Source organism: Pollicipes pollicipes, unplaced genomic scaffold, assembly GCF_011947565.3.
Source record: "Pollicipes pollicipes isolate AB1234 unplaced genomic scaffold, Ppol_2.1 Scaffold_5724;HRSCAF=6776_pilon_pilon_pilon, whole genome shotgun sequence".
Taxonomy (NCBI): domain Eukaryota; kingdom Metazoa; phylum Arthropoda; class Thecostraca; order Pollicipedomorpha; family Pollicipedidae; genus Pollicipes; species Pollicipes pollicipes.
Genome location: NW_023596746.1, coordinates 49,424,296 through 49,452,258, shown reverse-complemented (window position 1 = coordinate 49,452,258; position 27,963 = coordinate 49,424,296). Strand labels below are relative to the sequence as shown.

The following is a 27,963-nucleotide window of genomic DNA, read 5'->3' as shown; positions in this document are numbered from 1 at the left end:
GAGCGACCGGCCAGCGCTGCCTGCCTGCCGGCGGACGCCGCCGGCGAGCCGATTCAGCCGCCGTCGCGCGTCGAGTCGCTCTCGTCCGTGTCATCGGCGGCGTTCTGCTCCGACGCGAGCTCGCGGCGCGACGCGTCAGGCTCGACGCTGGCGGACCGTGACGCGTCGAGTTCGACGCTGGCCGACCGCGAGGTGTCGGACGCGAGCGGGCCGTCGGACAACGTGCAGCGCCGCCCCGGCGCCGGCAGCCCGCGCAAACATAGCCGACAGCAGGCCGTCAAGCGATACTCGCGTTTCTTTGAGGAGGACGAGGCGGGCCAGCTGGTCGAGGTGGAGGGTCCGGGCGCACTGGCGCCGTCGCCGTCACCGGACCGGTCTCGCACGCGTCGTCAGCTCTCCAAGCAGTTCAGTGTAGACGAGCCTCAGCGCGGTGCGCGTGCGCTCTGCCTGGACCTGCCGGGCGCAGCCACCATGTACCGCGTGGCAGAGACCGAGCCGGCGGCCGGCCGGCAGCGGCGCCGTCCCGAGAAGAGCGACCGGAAGAACGTGCGCCTCGAGCTGGCAGAGGAGATGGTCAGTGGATGGCCGGCGGAGGCCGGTGACCACGAGCGGACGGCAGAGGACGCTGCCGCTCCGCCGCCGGCCGAGGCCGAGCCGGCGAAGCTGGAGGAGCGCTGGGCGAAGAAGGGTGCCGGCGTCAGCAGCGGCATGGTTCGCAGTCCGGCCATGCACGAGGGCTTCCGGCCCGAAGAGTGGAGCGTGGTGCGCACGCCACAAACACCTGAGAAGATCGTCGAGGTTGACGAGCGTCCGGCGGAGAAGCACGGCGGCGATGCGCGCAAACCGCACAAAGAGAAGAAACACAAGAAGCGGTCGAAGGACCGCGACAAGGACGCCTCGCGAGGGGAGTCCAGCAGTCGGAGTCGCGAGCGCACCAAAAACAGGGACAAGACCAAACAGCGCTCGTCAAAATCGCCAAAGCGTCGCTCAACGGTGTCGGACCTGGTGGCCACTGAGGAAGTCGACCCGCTCTCAGCGCGCGGGCCGGAGCAAAAGCCGGCTCTCTCGAGCTGGGACCTGCGCCTGAGTGCGCTGGGTGACGACATGGTGGACCGCACGCTGCTCAGCGCCAAGCCGAGCGCCGAGTCGCTGCGCTCGGTCAGCCCGGGCAGCGACAACGTGTTCGCGTCGAGTTGGCAGGAGGGCGGCGCGGCGCCGGGTGCGGCCGGGCTGCGCTTGGCGCGGCTGGACGCCCTCTCCTCCGACCCGCCCGACACGGTGCAATGCTCCAGCTGCGGGGAGCGCATGCGCACGCCAGACGCGGCGCGCACGCGCAGCACATCCCGCGAGAGGACGCCGCCGCGAGAGGGCGGCGGGGAGGGCGAGGCCGAGGTCGGCCGGGGGGAGGGGTCACCGGCGGAGGGCAGGCAAAAGGGACCGCGGCCGGGGGAGGTCGACGCGCCGACCTTGTCGGAGCCGGCCAAGAGCGAACGACACAAGAAGAACTTGCCAGAGCAGCCGAGAGACTCAACTGTCGGGCGACCGCAGCCAGACCTGGTGCCGAAGGAGCAGCCGCTGGAGGCGGGGAAGCGGACGAAGCAGCCGCACACGACGGAACATCGGCGGCCGGAGGCGGCAGCGGGCGGCGGGCCGTCGAAAGGGGCGAGAGAGCTGCAGCCGGGGACGGCGGCGAGGGAGAGGCAGACGTCCCGCGGCTCAAGCCGCAGGCGGGGCGCGGACCGCGCCGACCGCGTTATGTCGGAGGAGCGCGTGCTGGATCCGCGCCCAGCCACCCAGGCTCGCGCCAAGTCCGAGGAGCGGTACACCAGGGACCCGCTGCAAACGGTCAGGTAATGGACCGAGCGCTTTGTGCTCGACACGCTACATTTACTACCAACCTCCGCCACTTTAGGGTGATTGCAAGAGCTTTGTTGGGCTGCTAAACATTTGGTAATGCACTTCCGCAATTACAAGGATGTGGTGACGGCGTAGGATCAGCGAAGCATTTTTCACTTGCCAACTACGCTGTGACACGAGGGATCCGACCGTTAATGTATGCATTTAATTATGGTGAATCCAAGGGGCATCGCTGCTTGTCACGCCCTAGCAGCGAAGACAACAACAGGGGCGTCGTTTAAGCAGGTGTCGCGCTCTGAATTGTGGGGATAGGTCTTTCGTTTGTCTATGCTAGCGTCGAGTACTGCGCAATGGAGCGCTTCAGGTGCCTTATACCACACACGGTATCTGAGCGAGTCAGACTGGATGTCAAGGCATATCTTATGCGGATTTGGTCCGCCCTGAACTAGATGGCTGCGCAACAGTTTACCCCTAAACGATGTGGCCTATTTATTGTGCCGTCTCCCGGCTAACTCTCCCTCGCTGCCGTTTACTCGTTTCAACCCCGCCGCGTGGTCAATTCTAAAATTTCACGTACGCGGACATAGTTTTGCAGCGGTACGGCCTTTTAACGTGGCGAGAACTTCAGAAAACTGGCGCTTTGGTGGCCCTAGTACCCGACAGCATCGCAGTAACGGTGATCGTCCGATTCCAGTTAAATGACACGAGAGGGGATCCCATCACGTGAGCGGGAGCGATACCGATCGGGTTCCGTTTATAGCCCAGCCATCCACGGCAAATAGTACTGGCCTGTTCTCCGATCGCCAGCAACTAATGGGTAGACCAAATTCCCACGTATGTGGCCCGGCTCTCGCGTGGGTTTTCATCACTTCCCGGGTATTTTCAGCTAAGCGTTCATTGCTGCTGTCTACGCCATGACGCAGCGGACGCACCGGCTTGGTTAAGAGTAGATCACAGCCGGTCAGCCGCCTTATGTCACGTTTGCTGCTCACGAGCGCTGCCACGTGCTGCCAGGGCCGGGCCACCTCCCATCGATGGTGCTTGGGTGGAGCCGGGCACATTTAGAAAGGCTCGGTCCGTGCTGTTTCTTAATGGTTTCCTGGGTTTGTGAGAATTGTGTGGAAAGTATTCACCGTAGATTCCAGTGTGTTCCGCCCCACTTATTTTCGAAAAGATCCCGCTGTAATAGCGTTCTGGACGCAGCGCTGACCTGACCGGGCCTGATCTGATCTGGCCTGTCCTGACTTGATCGTACCTGACCTGAACTGACCTGCCGCAGTCCACGCACCAGCCAGGACTCGTTGTCTCGACCGACGGACGCCTCGACGCAGAGCACCATCTCGATGCGTGAGCTGCACGAGGACGAGGGCGGCGTGTACGCCGGTCACTTCCCGGCCGCGCGCTGGCTGTACATCGGCGCCGACGAGGAGATGAAGGTGTGGCGCAAGAAGCCCCGATGCGAGTCCCAGCCAGGTGAGCGGCCATCAGGACGCGAGGCAGAGTCCGCAGAGACGGGAGCAGCAGACCAGTCATGGGCGCCATGTGGCCATTGTGGTCGGCGCGCCCTAAAGCCCAAACCATCATCATCAGGAGGCGATTCGGAGTCCGGGAAGCGGGAATCAGGAGGTGGTTTGGGGTCAGGCGAGCAGGAATTGGTCCGCGCTCATGAACTGGGTTTTGCAGCAGGGAGAAATATTTGTATATCTTTGGTAGAGTCATCCATCGTCGAATGGTTCGTACACGCGCAGTCGTGACCTGGTGATTGAGCCCAGAACTTCATCGCCGTCGGAAAACTTTTGCGGGTGGGAATTTACCCCCACAAACATGGACAGACACATGTGGCTACTGAATGGCGTGGTTTGATGTCCCCAAGATATTGATATCTCATGTTCAGATGTAATACAGTACAAACTAATGTTCTACTTTGGAGTGACTTGTCCATGGTCTCATTCCTCGCTCTACTTAGGTGCGGATGCGTCTGAACATTGCGGGAGCATTTGCAGGCATTCCCTATGCCTAGACATGAACGCAAATGCCGGAACGATTTGCTACTAACGCCCAACACGATGGACCACACTGCGCATGCGCCACCCAGAAGGCGACTGACGCGCTGCTCGAGCAGCCGCCGAACCACGTGTGGTACTTGCTCTCCTGGGCAGTTTCGCTCGACTTCTTCAGCAGTCATTCGATGATCCAAAGGTCATGCAACTTCCAAGTGGCCGAAAAGCAATCGGGGTTGGCACGTGGCTAAGTTCGTTTGGGGAGACCGCTGAAGAGCTCCACCGTGGCAAACCAAGGAAGTTTTATACGCTGTCTTATTTCTCCAGGCTCCCACTTCATTATCCATGTTTTGTGAATATATAGTCTTCTTCTAGTCTTCTATGCTACGGAAACCAGTCCATGGCACGTGAATAGGCATCGTGGTCATGGACACTGGCCCATCAGGAGCCGGGGTGTCCACGGTGTTCCCAGACCTCCCCTCCCCTCCCCCCCCCCTCGAAGCATTTGAAGGTGTGCTCACCGACACCTGAAAAACACCCCAGCATATAAAACCGATACCAAAATGTTGGTACCGGTTTTATGGGTTTCTTGTCGTGCGTGTAGAAAAGTAAAAAATGCGGGTGTTTTCCATGCACAACAGTGCCATAGATACCTCAACACTAGGACGGTGATTAACAAAGTGAAGATGTACTTCAGTCGCATATTATAGGGCCGGGATTAACGGGGACCCGAATGCGCTATATGTTGGGCTATTCCTTGCGCACAGTTAAGTCCCCTCGTGGACGAGGCCAAATTTGCCCAAGTCAGCTTCAGTTGCAGGAAAGAGGGCGCTATTTTTCATACGGATCTCTTTTACGCCTGATAATTGTATTGGGATGTCTAAGCAACTCGTTCTGTTACCTACCTTTTGCTTTGGGACAGTAAAGGCGCCCTCAGAGGCTTACCCATAGGAAGTCATTGTGGCCAACGCATCCTGGAGGCTGTGTGACCCCGAATGGTGCAGGCCCCTGCTGTAGGCCGCAGAGCTCCTCGATGGCTGCAGGGTCCCATGAAACAGAAGACCCGTCACCTTTTGGTAGCGCAAGGAGCTCGTCGGGCACCTGAACTCGGCAAAGCAGCTATCTGGGTGCCAAATCTGACCATTCATTTTTCACCATATCTGACTCCTGGGGGAAAGTTTGAAGAACAGCGCAATGCCTTCTCACTGTCCCCCCCCCCCCCCCCTCTCTATAAGATCTTTGCTGCGCCTCTGAAAGGCTTCATCGACGGAAACAACCCGACGACAGTCATGAAGAACAGCGCAATGCATGAGATGGATTCTTTGAGAATCGTAGTGTCCTATTACCTTGCGCAGTGTCAAGGTGTCTCAAATAGTTTGAATTCATTCAAAACGCTGTATGGTTGGCTGGCACTGATCTGATACTCAGTACTCACAGCGCTCCGTTCGCAACGTCACCCATAGCGTATCGTGACGTCATCCGCCAGCAACATGTCAGGATGCCTCCAGACGATCAGGATTGTGATCACAAAAACACCGGCTCAGCGATGACTGTCATAGATTCATCACACCTCCAAAGTATTCAGAGACTTTTATTGGTCCCGAAATGGTCAAGGACTGGAGACGCTACGATGCCCCGAGAAAGTTTGAGATACCAATTACCAAGACACCCAGGTGGCCCAAAATCTTCAGCGAGCTCGGAGAGCGTAATAGGCCGGCGACATGTTCAGATGGTTCTGATTGGAGGGGCTGTAGGCAGCATGACATTTGAGTGCTTTGTCATGGCAAAACTCGGTGAACGGTCAAAGGAAGTCAAGTGACCGCGAATATCACAGCCATGAGACGGCCACTTGCGGCAAGGACGGTCAGGGGCTGGACCTTTTGGTATCTGGGTTCAGGCTTTTAGTAGCTGGGTTCAGGCTTTCGCGGAAAAGGCATGGCGTAGGTTAAGTTTTTATAAACTTTGGAAGCAAATCAGCGGAACATTATTGGGATTACATACACTTAAACCCACCAAAGACCGTTCAAGTCAGAACGACGTGACGAGAGAAGCTGCAAGCGGTAGTTGCTATGGCCAATTTAATCGCCTGAAATTTAAGCCGAATATGATGTTGCGCCTTGCAATATTGTGTAGCCCATCGCTACATTGCAATCGACGTGGAAATGCAAAACTCTTACGCGAGGACTGCTGCAAAGATGGGCGACCAGGACATGAGACAGCCTTCGTACGGGTAGTGATCAAATTGTTGGGGACATGCGCGTATAACCAAGGGGTCCGACGCTTATGATTTGCTGGGGCATGTGATGATGTGCTGATTGCATGTTAACATGCGTAGCAATTAAAATGCAATCCGCGCGAAAAGCGAAAACGTGCACGCGCTGACCGTTGGAAGTGGGATACCTGAACACCGGGCTTCCTTTCTACCTGTAAAGGTAGAGTTAGATGGCGAGCACGAGCATGTGCTTTGCGATCTTATAGTAACACGCGCTCGGGTATGGGTCAAATTGAATCCCCCCCAAGGTTTTTCCGAAATGGTTTCAAAACGAACTGCCCGATTTTGCGCAGCTGTAGATAATTGAATAGCGTATCGTTTGGTATCAGAAATTTATATGTACCCTGTAAGGTCGCTGACCTACGACAGATCAAAGTCAGGCCGTGGATTCTGTGATGTCAGTTTCCAGGAAATAGTTCAATCTGATGCAGCAATGGAGTGTTAGACGAAGCTGTATATCTCTGAGATACTTTCTTAGGTAACATAACAATTGAATGCACAAATTGCGTTGATCTACGGTGAGTTTTGGCGGTCAGACCAAGGTCAAAACCAATCTGCTTTATTACTCTAGGGCTGACTGTATAGGGTAGTCTCTGGTACTCATTTCGAATTTATTAAAAGCAGGAACCGTATTATACATTTTCTATGGGCTTTTTAAATGTCAGAATAAGTCACTGATCTAAAATGACCCAGGTCAACATTTAGTTTTTAAGGACATACTGCCTAGCGTAACCTTTGTCGCTTATTCAAATGCAAGGCTCAAAGCAGTATTGTATTATATCGGTCACTATGACTTTCGAAAGGCCAAACAGGAACAATGACCTGAAATGAACATGTGACGTTTTCCCAACCACAGGTGTCTTGGTTCTGGGGACACTTGGGAGACCAGCGCGGAGATTGACCTTGTTTAACCTTATTTGACCCGAAGGTCATGACCTAAGCATATCAAAATTTTACCTGAGTGAGTTCAGGTACGGGCCAATACACCCTGTGAATTTGGTGTTTCTAGTTTGCTTAGTTCTGGAGATCTCAGGGGGTCAAATTGACCCCCATCCGAGCGAAGGGTATCCAACCCCACCCAGGCGTGTGTTAAGCAGAGCCGCTATAATACGATCGGTATGAGAAAGGAATGCGCCTACGCAGCAGCGCGGATACTAGGGAGGAGGATAAGCCCCGAACTTCCTACAAAATAAAATGAGTTGACCTCAGCAGCGTGGACTGAAAAGCAGTAACCAAAATGGCTATCGTCCCTACCCTTAACTCGAGAGAACTTGGGTTGCCCCTCACCCTGTGCAGGAGCCGACTAGCATCCTACGTTGATCGATGATCTTAATGTTTTGCGAGGTACGTAGCACAGTGTTTCGCTGGAAGCTGTATCAAACAATGGAAGGTCATCTTTCGTTGGAGGCACACATACTGCCACGGAAGACTGAACAAAACCGACCGATGCCAGACACAGACCGACATTAGCCAGGCTCACATAGGCGCACGTGCTGTCCATGAGCCTTTGCACACGTGACAGTCTTGTACACATCATCGTGGCTTTTGAGTGTTAGTGGCCACGTAAACTATGCTCGAGGATGGAACAAATGTAATGATTGAAGCGCATTGGCACTCACGAGTGTCATCGCGCTGCAATGTGTCTTTCATGCGTGTATGAAACGCATAGATGTTCATCATTTGTGCAGTCCACGCAGTTCCGGCCAAAAAGAATGGCATCACATATGCGAATCGTGCTCCACAACCCGGTTTGGTCACACACAGCATTGCCTGCATGCCACTTTGGCGTCAAACGTAACGGCGCACTTAAGCGTCTTAGGGATGCGACACCGTGGCTCGACACTCACTGTGACTATGCAGATGGGCAGAAACGGGGTGCTATCGGGCCCGCGCACAGGTGCGGACCGAGCACGGCCGGCCCCGCAGACAGGTACAAACCGAGCACGTCGGAATGGAGGCAGGTATGGACCGAGCACGGCCATCCTTGTAGACAGGTACAAACCGAGCAGGGTGGAATGTAGATAGGCCCGGACCGAGTACGTGCATCTGGCGCATCAAGCACAGACAAATTAACTGCAGCAGACAACCGACTCGCCGCACTCACCACTCACGCCCGTCACCGGGGTGCAAGGCCGTGTAAGACCGAGGTGCATCGCAATGGCTTGCAGATTGAGGTTTCCATGTAATTCATCATACTCGTCGATGAATTCTGCATGATCGGCCCGCTTGTCATATACAGCTTCCACTAGCAGTTTTTTCGGCAAGGGTACGAAGGCAGCCTGCTGCTCCTGCCTCCTTATGGCGAATAAGTCTCGTGCGTACGTCTTCACTTTTTATGTCGTCGTATTTTGTTTGCCGCGTAGGCTTGCAAAACACATCATTATTTTCGTCATAAATTTATATGTAATGGGTTGGCTGGTCATATGCACCGTCTGTCAACGGCTCTTTCAATATGTGTACAAATATGTTGACGTTTTGGTCGCCCCCGAGTATTACGTCCGCCATCTAGCTGCCCGGCGCGCATTGAAGTTTTTGGCACCAGTGACGTCATGCTAACGTTAAGTAAAGATGAGCTGATATTCACCGGACGGTTTAACTTATCCTATACTTTGGCTAGAGCCTGAATGCGGTGCAAAAAGTTGAGATTTGTTATGGCGCTGGTTGATTTTAAATGCTAAACACTTACACCATATGCAGTTAACTGGCGAGCCTTAATGGTGAGTTTGGCTGCAGTATTATGAAGCCAAGGCCAATTATGAAATGAATTATCTGCCTAGCCGCGTACTCGGTATCCCAGACGTAGGCCTCGCACTTCGCATCGATGCGTGCGGCTCAAATGGTGTACATTTTGAATGCGCCGCATGTTTTCCAGCGTCTGCTATGCCTACGGCTAATAGTAGAACACGAAGGACGCAGTTCGCCAATAATTTTTTTTAAAATCCCGCTGAATGGTCAGGACCTAAACTACGCGCGAAATTTGCAAGTTGCACAGGACTTCAGAATCAAACTGTTAAGCAAAGATGATTGCTTTGAAACGCTCAATACCGACGATAGTTCAAAGCGTGCAAACTACGTTGAAAATGGTATAATATTTCTTTTGAAAAAAGGCATCACCCACCACGCCTCGCCCCCCCCCCCCCTCAACTGCGAGAAGAAAGTTGGCCAAATTCGGTTAAAATGCCGTTTATTGACGTACTTTAGGGTGGGCTGAGTCATTTTTTACCGTGTATCTCACCCCAAATCAGTTTGCAAATTATACAGCTGGTGAAATGCCTGCTCTTGCTTTTAGTTTGCCCATATGGACCCTTGTCAACTCGACCTGGTGTTTTCTCATCCATCTCTTTTCCACAAGCCAGGCACTGAATGAGCAACCTTGAGCCAGTCAGCGAACTGTGACTCCTCTGAGCGAAATGCAATTTGCGCTGTCAGACTCGGAATGCCGAGTTGGGAACCGCGCTCTGTGATCCGAGGCCAGACGGAGAGAGCAAAGGAAGCGGTGCTGTCGCCGTTGGGGGTGCACAGCCACAAGGCTTAAAGATGGTGGGGCACAGGTGTTACGGAGTCAGGGGCTTGATATGACCTTTCCCCCGAGGCAGGGATTTTTGTTTTTTATAGAGGGCTCCCCACAAAAAGTTAAGACTGGAGTGATGCATACTCCCCAGCCTTCGCCCCCCCCCCCCTCCCCCCGCTAAACAAATCCTGGCTTCGCCCGTGGCCTCGGCGGCGCCCAGGACTGCGGTCTGGCCCGACCGTGGTTCATCCGCCCGGGTGAACACTGGGTGTTCGGCTGTGCCGCGGATGTGCAGACTTGTGGGCTCGCATTCCGGAAATGGCATCTGACAAACCAGATATGACAACACGTGACTCATCAAAGATGGCTTACTGACTGACTAAAGGGGTTCGACTGGCACGAGACGGGCTTCTCAAGTTGTTGCGATCGCACGTTGAAAATTGTCAGCACACGCTTTGGCTGGAAGACTGAAGCAAAAACTATCCATTTATATTCAACCCTTCTCCTGCGACATTGGGATGAGGGTGTTCGTGATATCTGGCCAATGGCAGTGATCTCAACCCATCTCACGGAACGCGTGAATGTTTTTTTATGCCGTCATCGCATGAACCCGTTGTGCCCGCGGCGTGGATTTTGCTTGTCGGACTGTCAACTAACTACCAATTCGTTGGACTGGACCGTAGGATCCGTGTCCTACAGTTGGTGCGTTGACATCCGTTGACCAGGTGGAAAGTAAGGATTGTCTGTTCTTTGTCCCGCTATAGGGCAGGTACGTGGCCAACATATTATTTACAGGGTGGGGAATGACAAATTTCCTCCCAAATCCTGCGGATTTTTACCAAACTCCTGCGTAGTCGCCAATTATCTAGCTTAGCACGCTTTGTTCAGAGTGGGGGGGGGGGGGGCGGGGCTGAGATGGCGCGTTTCCGTGGGCCTTACCATGACTTCGTCTCTGAGGAAGTAACGTAGGAGTAGAATTTGCGTGGAGAACATATCAACCGGTATCCCACGGAACACCTTCCTCGCAATTTTCTAAGGCTTTCCGAAACTCATCACGGTTCATCGTTCATCACAGTTTCTCCCCCTCCTACCACGCCGCTAAGGGATGAGGTGGGACACTTACATTCGTCCGTGCTGATGGGGACTCAGAGAGGTTTATATGTACCCCCCCCCCCCCCCCCCCCTTCTACCGTCCCTTCTACCTGTTCACCCTCGACTGTGCCTCAGCCCGTGCCATTGATTCCATCTCGCGGAAACGCCGGATGTGGTGACAAGGACCCCTTTTGGCCAAGCGGCTGGATTTCCCACGTTACTACACCCGTGGCCCCTCTCACCGACAGAGGCGTGCCCGGAGTCGACCTTGAGCCGCTCGCCGTCGGTCGAGTCGACGGAGAGCGAGCGCGAGTTCCGGCGTAGCTACCAGGCCATCTCGCACAGGATGGTGCACCGCAAGGCGTCTGGCCACATGTTCAAGCAAATGGAGGACAAGAGCTTCGGTAGGTTGACTCGGAGGAGCTGTCCCGCCACGAGCGGTGGTAAGCTGGAGCAGCTGTGCGGCGCGTGACCGTGACACGTGCGGGCGTCGGCATGAGCTATTCGTGGCTTCAGTTTGTTCGTTGCGTTTGTTATGACAAGGCACGCCCCATGGCACGCCCCATGCTACAAAGTACTAGCCCGTACGTCCCGTCCTGTCGGCGTCACTGGTGCCTGTGTTCGCACCGGCGCTGCCCTCCTCCCCCGTCCCGCCGGCACCAGTGTCGTGGCGCCTGTGTTTGCACCGGCGCTGCCCTCCTCTCCCGTCCCGCCGGCACCAGTGTCGTGGCGCCTGTGTTCGCACCGGCGCTGCCCTCCTCCCCCGTCCCGCCGGCACCAGCGTCGTGGCGCCTGTGTTTGCACCGGCGCTGCCCTCCTCCCCCGTCCCGCCGGCACCAGCGTCGTGGCGCCTGTGTTCGCACCGGCGCTGCCCTCCTCCCCCGTCCCGCCGGCACCAGTGTCGTGGCGCCTGTGTTTGCACCGGCGCTGCCCTCCTCTTCCGTCCCGCCGGCACCAGCGTCGTGGCGCCTGTGTTCGCACCGGCGCTGCCCTCCTCTTCCGTCCCGCCGGCACCAGTGTTGTGGCGCCTGTGTTCGCACCGGCGCTGCCCTCCTCCTCCGTCCCGCCGGCACCAGTGTCGTGGCGCCTGTGTTCGCACCGGCGCTGCCCTCCTCTCCCGTCCCACCGGCACCAGTGTCGTGGCGCCTGTGTTCGCACCGACGCTGCCCTCCTCTCCCGTCCCACCGGCACCAGTGTTTTGGCGCCGGTGGCGTTCGCACCGGCGCTGCCCTCCTCCCCCGTCCCGCCAGCACCAGTGTGGTGGCGCCTGTGTTCGCACCGGCGCTGCCCTCCTCTCCCGTCCCGCCGGCACCAGTGTCGTGGCGCCGCTGTCCCGCCGAGATGCCGCCGAGGCCGGCGTCCACGCCGTCCTCCCCTTTCCCTCCCGTTTCCCGTTTCCCGTCTCCCGTCTCCTGTCTCCTGTCTCCCGCCTCACTGCCGTCCTCTCCCTCGGCCCGCTCCTGAAGACCGGAGCGTGCAGCCGGCCTCGCTGGAGGGCCGGTTGGCGGCGACGCTGCGCCAGACGACGGTGCTCTGCGCGCGCCTGGACACCTCTCTCCGGACGCTGCTGCGGCCGCTGCGCGCGCTCGGTAACACGGCCCGAGCGCCGGCTCGCTGACGACGCTCTGTTTGCATGCCGAGTGTTCGGGCAGCGGCCGCGAGCTGCCGATAATCGATGATGAGTCCGTGCGCCGAAATCCGGGCCTACGGCTAGCCCCGCCGCGCCTGGTCTCGCCGCCGGCCGGCGCTGCGGCGGGCGCGCGCGGGGTCGTGTGATGGGGGTGCGCAGCGCCGGGAGTCGCCTGTTGGGCCGCCCCCGGGGGCGGCCTGTCGCTGGCCGCCGGAGATAACGGGCCGGTGGCACGGCCGCTGATCGGGTGAGACGGAAAACATTTAAAGGCGTGGCGACGCCCGCCAACGTCATTTCACGCTGAGGAGCACGCGTTTCTGCGGCTCTTGAACGCACACAAACCCCATATGATCTTGAAAGACATGTTCTGTGGCGCTCTGGAAACGGCCGCGTACAGACTGAACCTTGGAAACGCCCAGTGACCCGGAATGGCATTGAAAGCGTGTGCCAACCAAGTTAGTACAACCTTTGGGGTGATTGCTGCCTTTATGTGATCTTGGCGAGACTCCCATGCTGCGACACTTTAGGCTCCCGCCGATCTTATGCAACACGTGCTTGTCTGTGTCACACAGTAGGCGGCTGACCTGTTCGCCTGTTGTGACCTCGTCCCTGCTCTGACCCGGGCGTGTCGTCCGCAGCTGGCGACAAGAGCGTGGTGATGCAGAAATGCAGCGGCGAGTTCGGCTTCCGCATCCACGGCTCGCGGCCGGTGGTGGTGTCGGCCATTGAGCCGGGCACGCCGGCCCGGCTGTCTGGTGAGCTGCCGGCGGTACCGGCCGCCGACCGTGGCCGCGCGCCTCGGGAAACCATGCTCTGTCAGCGACGCTGCGGCGTTCTGATCGGTGGCAGGAGAGCTCATGTGTGCAACTGCATGCCGTTGGCGGGAACCAGTGCGAACTCGAATCGCGTCAGTTTAGTTGCCGTGCGGGGCACGACGGCTAACTAAGGCCGCTGACGCACATGGCCCTGACATGACGCGGTGACCTTTGGCTCGGGGTCGTGGTCGTCCTGCTGATCACAGACCACTTCGACTTCAGCGAATTGGCAGCACGGGCCGTGCGTCACCCCAAGCACCGGCGACGTGCGCTCGTGTCGGGCCTGGTGTGTCGGTCGCGGCCCGCAGTGGCGGTCGCTGCGGCGCGCTGGTGTCGGTCGCGCTGGTGGCGGCCCGCAGTGGCTGTCGCTGCGGCCAGAACGCCGCTTCGCATGGCCGGCGCGGCACCACTCTGATATTGTCTGCGCGTTTGGCCGGATGCAAACCGAGCCGTCGGGCCTGTGCACTTTGAGCGGGGGGGGGGGGGGGGGGGGGGAGGGGACTTCAGCCTCGTCCCCACAGACCTGGCGGTGGCTGGTGTGCGCGCATGGGCTACAGTTTAGGCTCGATTTAACATTAGGCCATTATGTTGTATGATAATGTACGCGAGGCAATACGTTCCCAAACAGCGCACATTCTGGAGGTCGTGCTCGAGGCCTCTCGAGCACACTGAATCTCAGCTGGTCCATGGTACGGCGCCGGGCGTGTTAGAACACGGATGGGCGTGGCGCCTTGGCTTAACCGCGGGGCCCCGGCTTCGTCTGCAGGCCTGGAGGTGGGCGACATCATCATCTCCATCAACGGCAACAGGGTGCTGGAGTCCAGCCACGGCGACGTGGTCAAGATCGCTCACGCTGGCTCGGATCAGCTCAAACTGGAGGTGAGCGAACTGCAGGCGCTGGCAGGGGGTGTGAGGGGGTGGGCGCGGTCGATCTCGCATCTGGGTGGTTGGTTGTGGGATGTTTTTGGCCGAGCAGGATGCTGCCGGTGTGCGCTTGTAAGCAGCCTGATGTTAACGCAGCGAAGGTGTCGGCTCTGCCAAACTGTTTTTAAGCTCGTTACGGCAGTGATCTACCTCGCCGGAAGACGCAGTGATAATGATGCGAGTGCAGTTTTTCGTTTGCGGTTGCTCGTGTTCGTCTCCGATCGTCAGTTTATCCGGCATACGCGGCTGACGCCCGGCGACGTTACAGCAGCGTTGCCTGGCTACGTTAGCCGAGCCGTGATTACCTCAGACCACGACCGCCGGCGCGCCTGGCGGCGCAGCATGCTCAACCTGCGGGCGGCTCTCGACAGCGATGGCCTTGTGCACGTGTTTTTGTGGTCGCTACTGCTGGCTGAAACCTGATTGGCTGCGGCTATGTTACGGGAGCTGTCGTTTTCCGACGGCTGCGCTTCTCGGCTGCAGCCATTAGTGCGGCCTGCACCGCAGCTGGGCGTGAATCCCGTCCAGGCCGGCACAGGGACGGCTCTGTTCAGCCCTGGCTGTTGGGTCTGGCGGACGTCCAACGTCTGTGGCCGCCGCGCTCTGCCACAGCCCCTGTGTAGACTTGGGCTCGTCAGCAGACGGAGCCGAACACGCTGCCGGGGGCTCGGCGCTCTCGCGCGGCCGACGTTCGGCTGCGGGCGGAGGCCCGGCTCACCTGACTGGGCCGCCCTCACCTGCTGTCCGACTCGCCGCCAGGTGGCCAGCACGTCCAGCGTGCTGGCCACGCCGGAGAGCTGGAGCTGTGTGCGCCAGGGTCCGCTGTGGCGGCGCAGCGGCTCAGCCGGCGCCTGGTGCCGGCGCTGGGGCGTGCTCAAGGCGGACGCGTCGCTCTACCTCTTCAAACGGGCCGAGGTGAATGCGCCGGCCTTTCCCAGAGGCGTGACGTCACGCTGACGGACGTCCGGCTGACGTCACGCCGGTGCGGCCCCACGCTCGCAGACCGACTGACCCAGCCATTCTCGAAGAGGCTCGCGTTGCACGCTGCTGCGTTCCCGGCGTCTATTGATAAGGTCACCAGCTCTTGGCGTCTATGAAGTTCGTATATATATATATATATATATATATATATATATATATATATATATATATATACATTACAGCATGTACAGCTCTGTCCAGTCAGTAAAGTACTTTTGAACCTGCATCAGTCAGGACAAGTAGTTATTTTCACTTGCTGTCGTAAATTATGCTAATCGACACATGTACATAAATTGTGGTACAACGTTCCCTAGGTCACTTCTGTTTTCTAGGCGACATTGTGACACATCGTGTGCACTATATTTTGAAGATGTTATGTTCCCAGGCACATCAGTTCACTTTCCCTCTTTGAGCCACTATATAATACACTTACTCCGCACTCTCCAAGCCAACAAATTTAACATCGCTTATCGAGTGGCTCAGCAAGTTAAAGTGTCTGGATCTGGGATAGTCCACCTGTTCTGTTCTGATGGCTGAGGAATGGCATACCAAACGGGTATATAAAGCTCCCTGTCTCCTTGATATGCTCGCATACATTACCATGGATACCACATATCCTTCAGGGCTGCTCCCCTTCCCCCCTCCCCCTCACCCTTTGGTAAAATAGCAGGGGTTGGCTGGTAAGTACTTCCCTGAACTGTTCGGAGTCATCCAAACGTGTTGTTTATTTTTAAGTGTCTATGGTGTGTTGGACAGATGGCTAGGATAGGTTATAACGAATGCGTCTATGGTTAATAATTTGACGCTCTTGCTTCGCGTATTGCTGCCAAAAAGTTCACGCTCAGTTTGGCCACCTTTCTGAAGTTGTCATCATCATTCTGTCAGGATAACCCGTTTTTTAGGCCTACCTTTCAAATCTCATGCCTCATGTAATCATTTTGGTCAGTACATATTCTTTTCAACCGGATAGCTAAACCCTAACCGGCGACATTTTTGGTGTGGTAAGGATGGTCCGATAAAAAAGGGTAGCTGGCTTTTGGTGTCGGATAGTTATACATGATATGATGCTACAGACACCCAGATTACAAAATATGCTGCGACCTTTAGTTTTCGAACCTAACACCGAGGCTTCAGACGAGATTTGAAGGCTCGACCAGACGAGATCGGAAGAAAGCCTTCATAAACGGGGCACTGTGATTAAGTGATCGGCAATAACTTTAGAGGGGTCGACAAAATCGGACAGAAACAACTTGTTGGCAACACAAAATGCATACACTATAATACAAAAAGCAGCTGACCGACAGGCCTTAGTCTTTCGCGTTGGCTTGGCATCCCGTGCCAGTTTCATATTGTTTGTTTTCCTGATGTTTCTCTTGGAGCACTCACCGGGGCACCTTTTCCTCAGGATGTTCATCCGTTGGCCGGACTGAGCCTGACGGACTGCACCTTAAACACTAGTATTGATTGCGACCGGGAGATGGCGTTCATGGTGGAATGCGAGGGAGCCGAGCCGGTCGCTTTGGCTGCAGAGTCAGCAGAAGAATATGAGAACTGGCTGGAGTCGCTGCGGACCGTCATTCAGGAGTCCTCCTCGGTAACACGACTCACTATTCAGAATATTCGCATGTCGCAGACTAAGATGCGGTCCATGTGCTTTTATTTTCAGATTACGTGCCTGAACTTGCTATTAAAAGTGCATGCGATCGTGTCAGACAAGACTCTCATGCACTCGAAATGGTAAATTACATAGCGGAGTGGTGTGTGCGATCCCTCAGCTTGCCGTTCGAGCATTGTCCTTGCACTGGCTTGCATGCACCGTCCGCTGTCGATGCGTGGATGCCGCCCTATGCTGACGGGGGGCTGCTTCGTGCCCGTAGACGGCGTTCCGCGTGGTCGGGACGCCGTGGACGACGGAACGCGGCACGAGCGCCACCGCCCGCCGCCAGGCCATCACGCAGCACTCTGCGACGCAGACGGAACCGCGCGCCTCCCGCCGCGAGCGCGGCACGACCGTCGACGCCGGGTGGCCGTCGCCGCTGCGGGCACCGACCGGAGGCCCGTCCGGGCAGAGCACCGGGCCGGTGGTGAAGGCTGGAGAAGGGGAGGTCCGGGCGTGGCTGAGGGCTGAAGCGGAGATGATGCCTCGCGTAGATGTTCAGCCGAGCGTTGAACCAGTTACAACACTCGAAGAATACCAACCGGACATTCCACAACCAGTCAATAAAGTCAGCCGGAGCCCGCAGCCGGCTGGAAATCCCGGAGCAGCGGACCAGATGACCGTTGACACGGACGGCAGCTTCGTCACGGCCCTGTGCGACCTCTCGGCCGTGGCGGGCGCCGACCTGACCTGCACCAGCTCCCCGAGCGGCGGCGGTGCCGGCGGCGCGCTGCTGACCAGCTCGCCCCTCGTACCGGGCCAGCCGCAGGCTGAACCCTGCCCTTCGGCGGGCGAGCGCGCCGCCGAGCGCGAGCTGGAGGGGACTGCCGGCGATCCGGACCACGGCGAGAGTCTGGCCGAGTCAGACCCGGGCTATCTGGCCGACGAGTCGGCCGTCGGCAGTGAGGGGGTGGAGGACTGCAGCGCGCGGTGCGTGGCATCGCTGGTGGGCGCCGCCCCGCCGCCGGGCGGGTGCCGCGCCGCCAGGGGTGCCGGTGACCCGCGCCGGTCGTCCGCTCGGCCGCCGGAGCCGTCGGGAAGCGAAAACGAGGCCGAGTGCGACTTTGTGCGCGCCATGCTGCCCCCGCAGCTGCTGCGGAAGCGGCGCCGACCGCGGCTGCCGCGGGCCACGGCCAGCCCCGACGCGTCCGACGCTGAGAGGAGCTCGGGGGACGACAGCGCGCTGGCGGGGCAGGCACGGTCGGAAGACGACGCTGGTGGCGTGGTGTCGCGCGCACGCGGCGCCGGCGGCGGCGCAGGCCGCGTGACCGGGGACGCGGCGGCGCCTCCGGACCCCGTCGACTCGCAGGTCGAGCGCCGAGATTGGACGGACATGCTGGACTCGGACGCGCGGCTGGAGGCCGTGGAAATGCTGGAGAAGTCGATCCGGGGTGACCTGGTGAATCGGCCGATTGGCACGGTGATTGGTGGACTGGGCTCGGCTTCGGAAGGTGGCCTGAAAAGAGATGCATGTGCACACGTGCTGTGTGAACCAGACGACGGCACTGAGAGCTTGTGGAAAGGCAGCGAAACGCCTGAAGCTCACATAGAGTGTGAGTCTGCGTTCGATATGTGTGAAAACCAGAGCAGCAGTGGTGTGGGATTTGAAGATCCAGGATATTTGCATGTTAGTGTCACGGATGGGTCGCATGCAGAACGCTCCGGAAGCACCGAATGGTGTTCCTTTGGCGACGGACCGCGTTCAGCCAGCGCCTCCAGCCGAGAGGCGCACGCCGCCGGTGCGCACATGTCGTGTTTGTACATGGACGCGATCGGCTCGGATTGCGAGAGTGACGGACAGTCGGCGGGTGCGGACGCTGAGTCGCCCGGTGTGCCAGCGGTCCTCGGTGTCCACGGGCGCGCGCCGGCGACGGAGGTGCCCCCAGCTCCCGCACTCCCAGAGGCCGGCCGATCTGGCGCGCGCGCAGCCGACTCTGGTGTTTATGGACACGAACACGCTGTCGGAACTGGAGCGGAGACAAAGGAGCGGGTGCTCGATGAGAATTGCGAGGACTGCCAAGATTGGCGCGCTGACGGCGAGGCCAAGCGCACAGGCCGTGATGACTGGTGCTCCGATGTTGGAGGAGAGCACACGGATGTTGGGGCAGAGAATGTCGACGATAATGACAAAAACGCAATAGATCAGGGCAAGCGCACGGATGATGAGAACAGATACACGTATGGTGAAGGTCGCAGTACGAGTGATGGTGACGAAAACAACGATGGGGAAGGCTGTGCCATTGATAGTGGGAGGAGGTACGCAGATGGTGAGGGAAAGGAAATTGGTGATAAGGGCGATGAGGTTGAAGGAGAGGACAGAGAAACTGAGGAGGAAGAGGGTATGGTTCTCGAGGACAAAGTCGTCGATGATGAGCGTAAGTACATCCATAGTATCGATGTGGAGGATAAGGGCACCGCCGGTAGCCACTACAAATCTGGCGGAGAGATATACACAAATAAAAGCGAAAGGGCCGGTGGCGAGGACAAGAACACCGATGCTGACAAGAGTGTCGGTGACGAGGATAGGGACGGTGATGGCGAGGACAAGAACACCGATGCTGACGAGAATGTCGGTGACGAGGACAGAGACGGTGATGGCGGTGCCAAGAACACCGATGCTGACGGGAGGGTCGGTGACGAGGACAGAGAAGGTGATGGCGATGACAAGAACACCGATGCTGACGATAGTTTTGGTGACCAGGACAGAGACGGTGATGGCGGTGACAAGGACACCGATGCTGACGAGAGGGTCTGTGACGAGGGCAGAGACGGTGATGGCGGTGACAAGGACGCCGATGCTGATGAGAGGGTCTGTGACGAGGACGGAAATGGTGATGGCGGTGACAAGGGCACCGATCATGAACAGCACGTCAGTGTTGAGTGTAAGTGCTCATGTGGGGAAAGGAGCCCCTGTAGTGAATGCAACAACACCTATGGTGAGAACGATGAGAGTGGTGGTTATAACCAGATAACCGGAGCTGATGTCGATTTTGTCTACGGTGCCGACAAAAGCACCGAACAGAAAGTGGACCTCTTGAGTGGGGAGCGGTCCGTTGGTGCTGACAACAACACTGGTGATCAGGAAAAGAATACCACTTCCGATGACAATGATATCGGTGGTGAGAACAACGACATCGACGTTGAAGCTGCGTACGCTGGTATTGACAACGAATGCACCTTGGGCGAATGCCATGCCGCTGATGGTGCGGACATTAGCACTGATGCTGAGTATATGTACAGTGAGGGCGGGAGTGGACACAGCCGTGGTGAGGGTGAGTGTGTGGGTGGCGACAGGAACGCCGGTGCTGACCAGACCACGCATGGTGGCGTGTGCACTGATGGCAAGAACGCCTGCTCCGATGGTGACAGTGGTGTGGGTGGCGACAAGAACGCCGGTGCTGACCAGACCACGCATGGTGGTGAGTGCACCGATGGCAAAGACGCCAGCTCCGATGGCGACGGTGTGCATGCTGAAGCTGAGGTTAGCAACATCGCTGATGAGGACAAGAATGCCGATGATGAGGACAAGTGGGTCGATAATGGGGACCAGTGCGTCGATGGTGAGCACAGTAACGCGGACTGGGCTGATATAAGCACAGATGGCGGGGATCGTGACCCCGACGTTGACAATTACGTGAATGACGAAAACAGCAATGCCGATGATAAGGACACGAGGACCGATGCTGGAGACAAACCCACTGGTAGTGGAGGCGAACCCACCGCTGGTGTCAAGAGCGTCGATGCTGAGAACCAGTTCACCGATAGTGAGGAGCGGCATGCGGGTAGAGAGGCTAGCGGCGCCGGTTACGGTAATACCTGCGACTGTGGTGAGGCCAGAAACACAGGCGATGGCGTTAACAACAGTCCCGATGAGGACAGGCACGCTGAGGATAACAAACACGCTCGTGACGAAGACGTTGGCACCGCCGAGGACCAAAACGCGGATAGTGATACCGGGCTCAAGAATAGTGAAGACAATACCGATCGTGATGACGGAACCAACTATGGCGCTGGCAGCTACACTGATTATGAGGACCGAAATGGCGAATGTGAGGACGTCAGCTACGGTAATGGCGAGAATGCTGATGAGGACAAAAGAATCTATGATGAGGAGCAGAACGCAGATCATGGAGACCAGCATACCATTGACGAAGACAAGAAGATTGGTGACAATAGTACGCGTGCAAGGGATGAGACGAGTATTGATGGCGAGAACAAAAATAACGATGAAAAGGACCACGCTCTTAATAAAGACAAATGTATCGATGTTGAGTACGAGAATACCGGCGAAGAAGACACGGATACTGATGTTGAGAACGATAGCCAGGATAATAATACTGATGACGGAGAGAACCAGGATGATGTTGATGATGGGAGCACAGATGGTAATGACAAGGGTACGGATGACGAGAACAGTGACACAGATGCGGCGCGTAAGAACACGGATCGCGATAGCAGATACAAGTATCATGAGGACGCGGACTTACATAAGGATAACCTGCCAGGCAACAGTGAGGACAATTACCCTGGTGATGAGGATGGGAAAACCGGTGGTGACGACAATGACATCGATGTTGTAGCTGGGTACGTCGATGTCCAGCACAAGTACATCAACAGCTCGGCAAAGGATATGAACGATGTGGACATGCGCAACAGTAGTACTGACCACGCAACTTTTACAAGGGAAGAGCGCGATATCGTGCCAAACGCTTCCAGAGCAGTCTTGTTAGAATGCGGTCTAGACGAGGCAATGGCTCGGATGACCGTAGTTGACCCTGACGGTCGGCAGTGGGCCGACGCGGTCGCTTATCCTGGCGCCCAGGGGTCAAGTGAAGCCGGCGAGGTAGGCTTGAGATGTCAGGAGTTAGGAGATGACGGAATAGAATGTGCTCGGATGCCTTTTGCTTCTGATGAAAAATACGACGTAGAACCTAAGGAAGAAATCCGGAAATCGTGTGGTTGTTCTAGAACAGAAGATCCAGAAGGGAAAGATACCGGGATGCCTTTGTCGTCCCTTGATCACTGCCAGTTAAAAAGCGGAGAAGAGGTTCAAATGTCTTCTGGAGGATGCGATGATGATCCTGTTGCGCTGGAGGGTAAAGACAATTCAGATACATCCTCTCCTGGATCTTGGGAGGTAGCAAAACATTGTCCCGATGTCAGCGGCTCCGTATGAGGCGGAGGGTGCGGGGACGTCCGTGCATTCCGATGATCCATGCATGATACAGCTGGCTGAGGAGCGTCACGTCTCTCCTCCCGGACTGGATGACGTCATTGTAACGGAGTATGCCAGTTCGGCACAGCTGGGGCCGTCTCCGGGTCCGTGTGAGCATGCATCTGCATCTAACCCGGCCTCTCCCAGCTCGATATGCCCATCACGCAGTCCAACCGCCACCTCCCTCAGCCCGACCGCCGTTTCCCTCAGCCCGACCGCCGTCTCCCTCAGCCCGACCGCCGTCTCCCTCAGCCCGACCGCCGTCTTCCTCAGCCCGACCGCCCTCTCCCTCAGCCCGACCGCCGTCTCCCTCAGCCCGACCGCCGTCTCCCTCAGCCCGACTGCCGTCTCCCTCAGCCCAGCCGCTGGCTGCGCCGGCGGCGGTGGGGACCGTCGGCCATGCACTCAGGCCGCGCCCCCGCTCGCCGCCGGCGACCGCCTGGGCCTGCAGCCCCAGCCGGACCTGGACGAGGTGGAGCTGGACTTCGGCTCGGACCTGCTGGGGTTTGAGGAGGACGTGCTGTCCTGCGTGGGCCGTCTGTTCACCGAGCTGTTCCCGAGCGCCGCCGGTGGCCTGGACGGCGCCTCGCGCGTCTGGCTGTCGGATGCCAGTGCGTCTGGCCCGCCGCGCGTGGCCGGCGCAAAGGTGGCGGGGGCGGCGGCCGGTGCGCTGTCGGCGGAGGCGGACTCCTCGTCGGAGGAGCTGCTGTCGGCGCGGGGTGGCGCCGGCGGCCGGTCAGAGACGGCGCCAGGCACGCCGCTGAGCTTCGTCACGTGCCGCTCGTCCCAGTCCACCGGCCGTCTGACGGACGAATGGGCGGGCGCCCAGGCTTCTCGCGAGGCTGAAGAGCTGGGCGGCGCGTGGCGGCCGAACGGCTCCTCGGAGGACGAGTTGGCAGGCAGCTGGGACTCGGAGGACTCTGGCAGGGAGGCGCCCCGGCTAGCCAGAGGCCGCGCACGCGGAGGCCGCGCGGCGGACGCAGGCGCCGAGGGCAGTGGCAGCGCTCCGATAGCTTTGATGGGTGTGGCGGAAGGTGTGGAGGCGTGGAATGAGGAGGGCGAGATATCCTCACTGAGTGCCCCTTCTGAGGATGCAGATACAAACTGCAACGGGGCGCTGGACCAGAGCGAGCCACTGCACTGTGAGGTGTTGTATCACGACGAGGCGCTGGACCACGAAGTGCTAGGCCGTGGTGAGACGCTGGATCACGAGGTGCAGGACCACGAAGAAGTGCTGGACCACGAAGAAGTGCCGGATCGTGTTGAGACGCCCGATCAAATCGAGGCGCTGGATCACGAGGTGCGGAATCACGATGAAGTGCTGGACCTCGAAGAAGTGCTGGACCGTGGTGAGACGCTGGATCACGACGAGGTGCAGGACCACGAAGAAGTGCTGGATCACGATGAAGTGCTGGACCACGAAGAAGTGCCGGACCGTGTTGAGACGCCCGATCAAAGCAAGGCGCTGCATCACGACGAGGTGCTGGACCACAAAGAAGTGCTGGACCGTGGTGAGATGCCGGATCACGATGGCGTTTTGGGCTATGTTGAGGCGGATGACCACGAAAAGGCGCTGGGCCGCGGAGGGATGCTGGATTATGCTGAGGCGTTGGATCATGATCTGGCGGTGGACCTAGAGGAAATGCTCATGCTGAGGCGCGCTCTGGGGCACGCAGACGTCCAGGAGGGAGCAGAGTGTTCCACATCGGACAACAGGGCCCAGCTGAAGCCGGATGATCGCTCGGACAAGGTGGTTACCACGGTGTACGCGAGCACTCCTGGTTCTATTTCGCAGAGAAGGAGCCTAGTTAGCGAACTTGAGGCTATGGCCGACGAGTGCGGTGTTTCTGAACAGACGCTGGGGCTGCGGGACCAAGCTCTGGACGATACGTCTGCAGCGGCTCCCGCGGCAGACTGTGAAGGTGAAGAAGCTCAGTTGTGTGAAGAGGTGACGACCGGTGTGAGCACAGTTGACGTGACTGGTGACGGCAGTTTTGAGGAGAAACATTGCCAAGAGGTCTCGGAAAAGATCTGCTGCGAGAAGAGCGGCGATTTCTCTGATACGGAAGCAGACAGCTGCGGTGGTCAGCCCGGCGCAAATACCAACGACAGCGGTCCCAGCGTCGATGACGAGGCAGGCGGCCGACCGGGCCGTGCGGAGAGCCCCAGAGCTGCCGATCTCCGTCAGGAGAACAGCCTCCGCCCGGGCCGTGCGGAGAGCCCCAGTGCTGCCGATCTCAGTCAGGAGAACAGCCTCCGCCCGGGCCGTGCGGAGAGCCCCAGAGCTGCCGATCTCCGTCAGGAGAACAGCCTCCGCCCGGGCCGTGCGGAGAGCCCCAGTGCTGCCGATCTCCGTCAGGAGAGCAGCCGCCGCCCGGGCCGCGCGGAGAGCCCCAGAGGCTGCCGATCTCCGTCAGGAGAGCAGCCGCCGCCCGGGCCGCGCGGAGAGCCCCAGTGCTGCCGATCTCCGTCAGGAGAGCAGCCGCCGCCCGGGCCGCGCGGAGAAGCCCCAGTGCTGCCGATCTCCGTCAGGAGAGCAGCCGCCGCCCGGGCCGCGCGGAGGAGCCCCAGTGCTGCCGATCTCCGTCAGGAGAGCAGCCGCCGCCCGGGCCGCGCGGAGAGCCCCAGTGCTGCCGATCTCCGTCAGGAGAACAGCCTCCGCCCGGGCCGCGCGGAGAGCCCCAGTGCTGCCGATCTCCGTCAGGAGAACAGCCTCCGCCCGGGCCGCGCGGAGAGCCCCAGTGCTGCCGATCTCCGTCAGGAGAGCAGCCGCCGCCTCGGCGCGTGTCAGACCGGCCGAGTGCGTTCGGGCTCAGAGGATGGTGTTGACGCAAACTCAGCGGGAGAGTTTGAAGCAGATGGTTTTAAGACTCCACGAATGGTCACTAGGACTCCGATTGCCAAAGGCAAAAGCAGTGGGACTACTGGCTGTCATCGAATCGTGGGTGCGTCAGCCGCTGGAGGTGCAGAGGATCACTGCACACTTCAGGATACCCCAGAAGCAGATAAGCTGAGTGAGGCCCACAGCGGGGCTGATCACCTGAGCCAGACCTACAGCGGGGCTGACAACCTGAGCCAGGCCCACAGCGGGGCTGATCACCTGAGCCAGGCCTACAGCGGGGCCGACAACCTGAGCCAGGCCCACAGCGGGGCCGACAACCTGAGCCAGGCCCACAGCGGGGCCGACAACCTGAGCCAGGCCCACAGCGGGGCCGACGTTCTGTGCGCGGTGCCCACGGAGCGCACCCTGCCGGACACTCCCCCAGGCGCCGGACCGGGGGAGCGTGACCCCGCCATTGGAGCTGCCGGACCGGGGGAACGTGACCCCGCCACCGGAGCGGCCGGACCGGGGGAGTGTGACCCCGCCACCGGAGCAGCTGGACCGGGGGAGCGTGACCCCGCCACTGGAGCAGCTGGACCGGGGGAGCGTGACCCCGCCACCGGAGCGGCTGGACCGGGGGAGCGTGACCCCGCCACCGGAGCGGCTGGACCGGGGGGGCGTGACCCCGCCACCGGAGCGGCCGGGTCGGGGGAGCGTGACCCCGCCACTGGAGCGGCCGGGTCGGGGGAGCCCTGGAGCTGCTCTGCAGCGGGCGCCGAGCAGGACCCGGGCCGTCCCGGGCCGTCGACGCGGCCTGCAGTCGCCAGGAGCAGGGACCAGCTGCCCGTTCAGTGTGCCCAGTCGTGAGCTGACTCCGCGCTAGCCATCTGGGGACGTCGGCTGTGCTTCGTCTACGCCCAGGCCCACCAGTTTTCGGTGTGGCATCGCGCCCGCCTAGTTACGTTTGCTGTTCTCGGCGCGGTTGGGCCGTTGCCAGATGTGTTCAGTTTTGTTTTCACGTGCACGTGAGTGTCGTCTGTTCGCTGAGAGCGCGCCACGCGAGCGCCGCCGACAGCAGGCGGTCGTTTCGCCGGAGCTGCGCCGCTCGCCGTCCGTTCGAGGAGTTTGCTGTTTGTTGGGCTGCCCGCCAGCCGAGCCACCGGCCGCCGCCCTGTGGTCCCGTTCCGCTTTGTGCCTGCATGCCATTTCAACCGCCGCCCGACTGGTTACAGCAACCGAACAGGCAAGCCGACCCCCTCCCCCCTCGGTCGCCCCAGTTGGAGGTGTCCTCTACTCTGAGTTTCAGCACGGGCGCTAGCCGTGCTCTGTGGCGTTCAAGATTATGAATGTTATAAACCGCAATGCTTTTCCTAGGCAATTAGTGCTCGGAATGACACTTGAGCAAGCGCTTAGTGCGACTAGATACGCAGGATAGAAATCGTATTAATGTCGTTTTCATGAACATGATATAAAGACATAACGGTGTTCTCAAACAGTGGTACTAACAGTATCCCATCAACAGTGGTCTCAATTCGAAAAATTACTAGCTCTTCTGATGGATGCGTTGGGGATTGGCCCCTGACCTTGTGCGAGCTGTAGTAGCAGCATCCCGTGCCGTTTTGCCGGCGGCCTCAGGCGCGCGCCAGCGGGTGGAGTAGCCGACAGCGGGCGTCTGCGCCGCCTGCGGCTGACAGGGGCCGCCTGTCGCCGACAGGAGAGCGCCTGGCAGGCGGCCGTGCGCCTGAACGCGGCCGGGCCGCCCGGCCTCATCCACAATCCGGACTGCGGCGGCTTCCTCAGCAAGCTGGGGCACCGCTGGCGCTGCTGGAAACGACTCTACTGCGTGCTCAAGGATGGGGTCATGTACTTCTACCGCGGCGACAGCGAGCCGGCCGCCTTCGGTGGGTGCTGCTGCCGGCGCCGGTGGCGGGCGCCGGCGGCGCGTGGGCCCTGGCGCGCGCGGATGGCGCGCTGCTGCCTACAGGCTGCCGATCTCATCCGCAACGGGCGTGGGAAACTTGCTGCTCTGCTCGGGCGTGCGATGCGGCTGTGTTAGGTCTACCGGTCAGTTTGTAATGTGTGTTGCCACGTGCCATCATGCCCCGCTAATTCCCGCGTGGCTTTCATTAGTTCAGTCGCAGACGTTGGCCATGCGGTTGCTACGGAGGCAGCTATTAAGCGTTAGGTCATGAGCTGGAGTGGGGCGTCCTGACCGTGGAGTGGCGGTCGGCAGGCGCCGCCTACCTCCATGGCTACCGTGTGCAGAGCAGCGGCGTGGGCGGCCGCCGACCCAGCTTCGAGGTCAGCCCGCCGCAGCCGCGGCTCCGCCACTTCTACTTCATCGCCGACTCCGAGACCGAGCGCAAGCGGTGAGGCCCGCCGGCCGAGCCCGCGCGCCAGACGGCACGCGCTCCCGGCCAACGACCGGTGCAGGGGGGGGGGGGGAGGAGGGGGGCACCGGCTACCTGGCGCGGCTGTCTCGGCGCAGTCTGAAGCGTTGTCGAGCTCCGCTGTGTTTTTAGGCAAGGGCGGTACATTGTGCGGCAGAGCTGACAGTATTTGCCGCGGACGCTGTTTCTTGAGACGTTCGTGCTGCGCAAAGATATGGGGTGGAAGTCTGTCGAAGTTACGTGTCCGCACGTTTGTATGTGTGTACAGCGTGTCCTGGTTTTGTAATTTGCACCAACCTCAGGTGAACCCTGGGGGACTACCGATCTGTCGTAAGTTGTCAGATGTCTCCCTGGCCATGGCCGTGCAGTGAGTCAGTGTGCCGTCTGCCCGGCAGGTGGCTGGCAGCGCTGGAGTACTCGATCGACCGGTGGATTAAGGTGGCCCACTAGAAGCCGGAGTGTCCGGCGCGCTCATCACTGCCGCCCGTCACCACGCGTCCGCTGTGTCCAGTTCAAACGGCCGCCGGGCGCGGCCTCGGCCCGCCGGGAGCTGCCGCCAGTCCCGACCCGTCCTGCCGGTGCGCGGCACCGAGGCGCGGCCAGCCGGCGGCCGGGGCGCGGGCCGAGCGGCCGGCGCGCTCCGGAGCCGGCGACGGCCGCGGGGTCGGCTGGGACGCAGTGCGCCGCCGCCGACGGGGTAGCCGCTCTGGTCCGGGGCGGTCGCTCGGTCATCCGCCGCCGGGTAGAGCTGACGCCGGTCCGTCACCGCCCGGCTGACGGCTCGCGGACGGCCGGTCG

At 59.3% G+C, this 27,963-nt stretch overlaps 1 protein-coding gene across 1 annotated transcript; it reads left to right on the top strand.

Moving 5' to 3' along the window:
* The first annotated feature begins 18 nt into the window (after positions 1-18).
* LOC119103455 (uncharacterized) lies at positions 19-27,753 on the top strand. The gene is made up of 10 exons (XM_037226998.1): positions 19-1,850; positions 3,137-3,330; positions 10,981-11,136; positions 13,001-13,117; positions 13,944-14,056; positions 14,861-15,016; positions 16,488-16,676; positions 26,490-26,676; positions 27,009-27,144; positions 27,561-27,753. Exons 1-10 carry the CDS (start codon positions 472-474, stop codon positions 27,613-27,615), a joined length of 2,682 nt encoding a protein of 893 aa, XP_037082893.1. The 5' UTR covers positions 19-471; the 3' UTR covers positions 27,616-27,753.
* The last annotated feature ends 210 nt before the right edge of the window (positions 27,754-27,963 follow it).

What these genes read in the sequence shown, in the direction of transcription:
- LOC119103455 (XM_037226998.1), top strand. Translation starts at nt 472, where the DNA reads ATGTACCGCGTGGCAGAGACCGAGCCGGCGGCCGGCCGGCAGCGGCGC. An exon ending in AATGGAGGACAAGAGCTTCG is followed by an intron (nt 11,137 to 13,000) that starts GTAGGTTGACTC and finishes TGTCGTCCGCAG; the next exon opens with CTGGCGACAAGAGCGTGGTG. An exon ending in CAGCGAGCCGGCCGCCTTCG is followed by an intron (nt 26,677 to 27,008) that starts GTGGGTGCTGCT and finishes GGCGGTCGGCAG; the next exon opens with GCGCCGCCTACCTCCATGGC.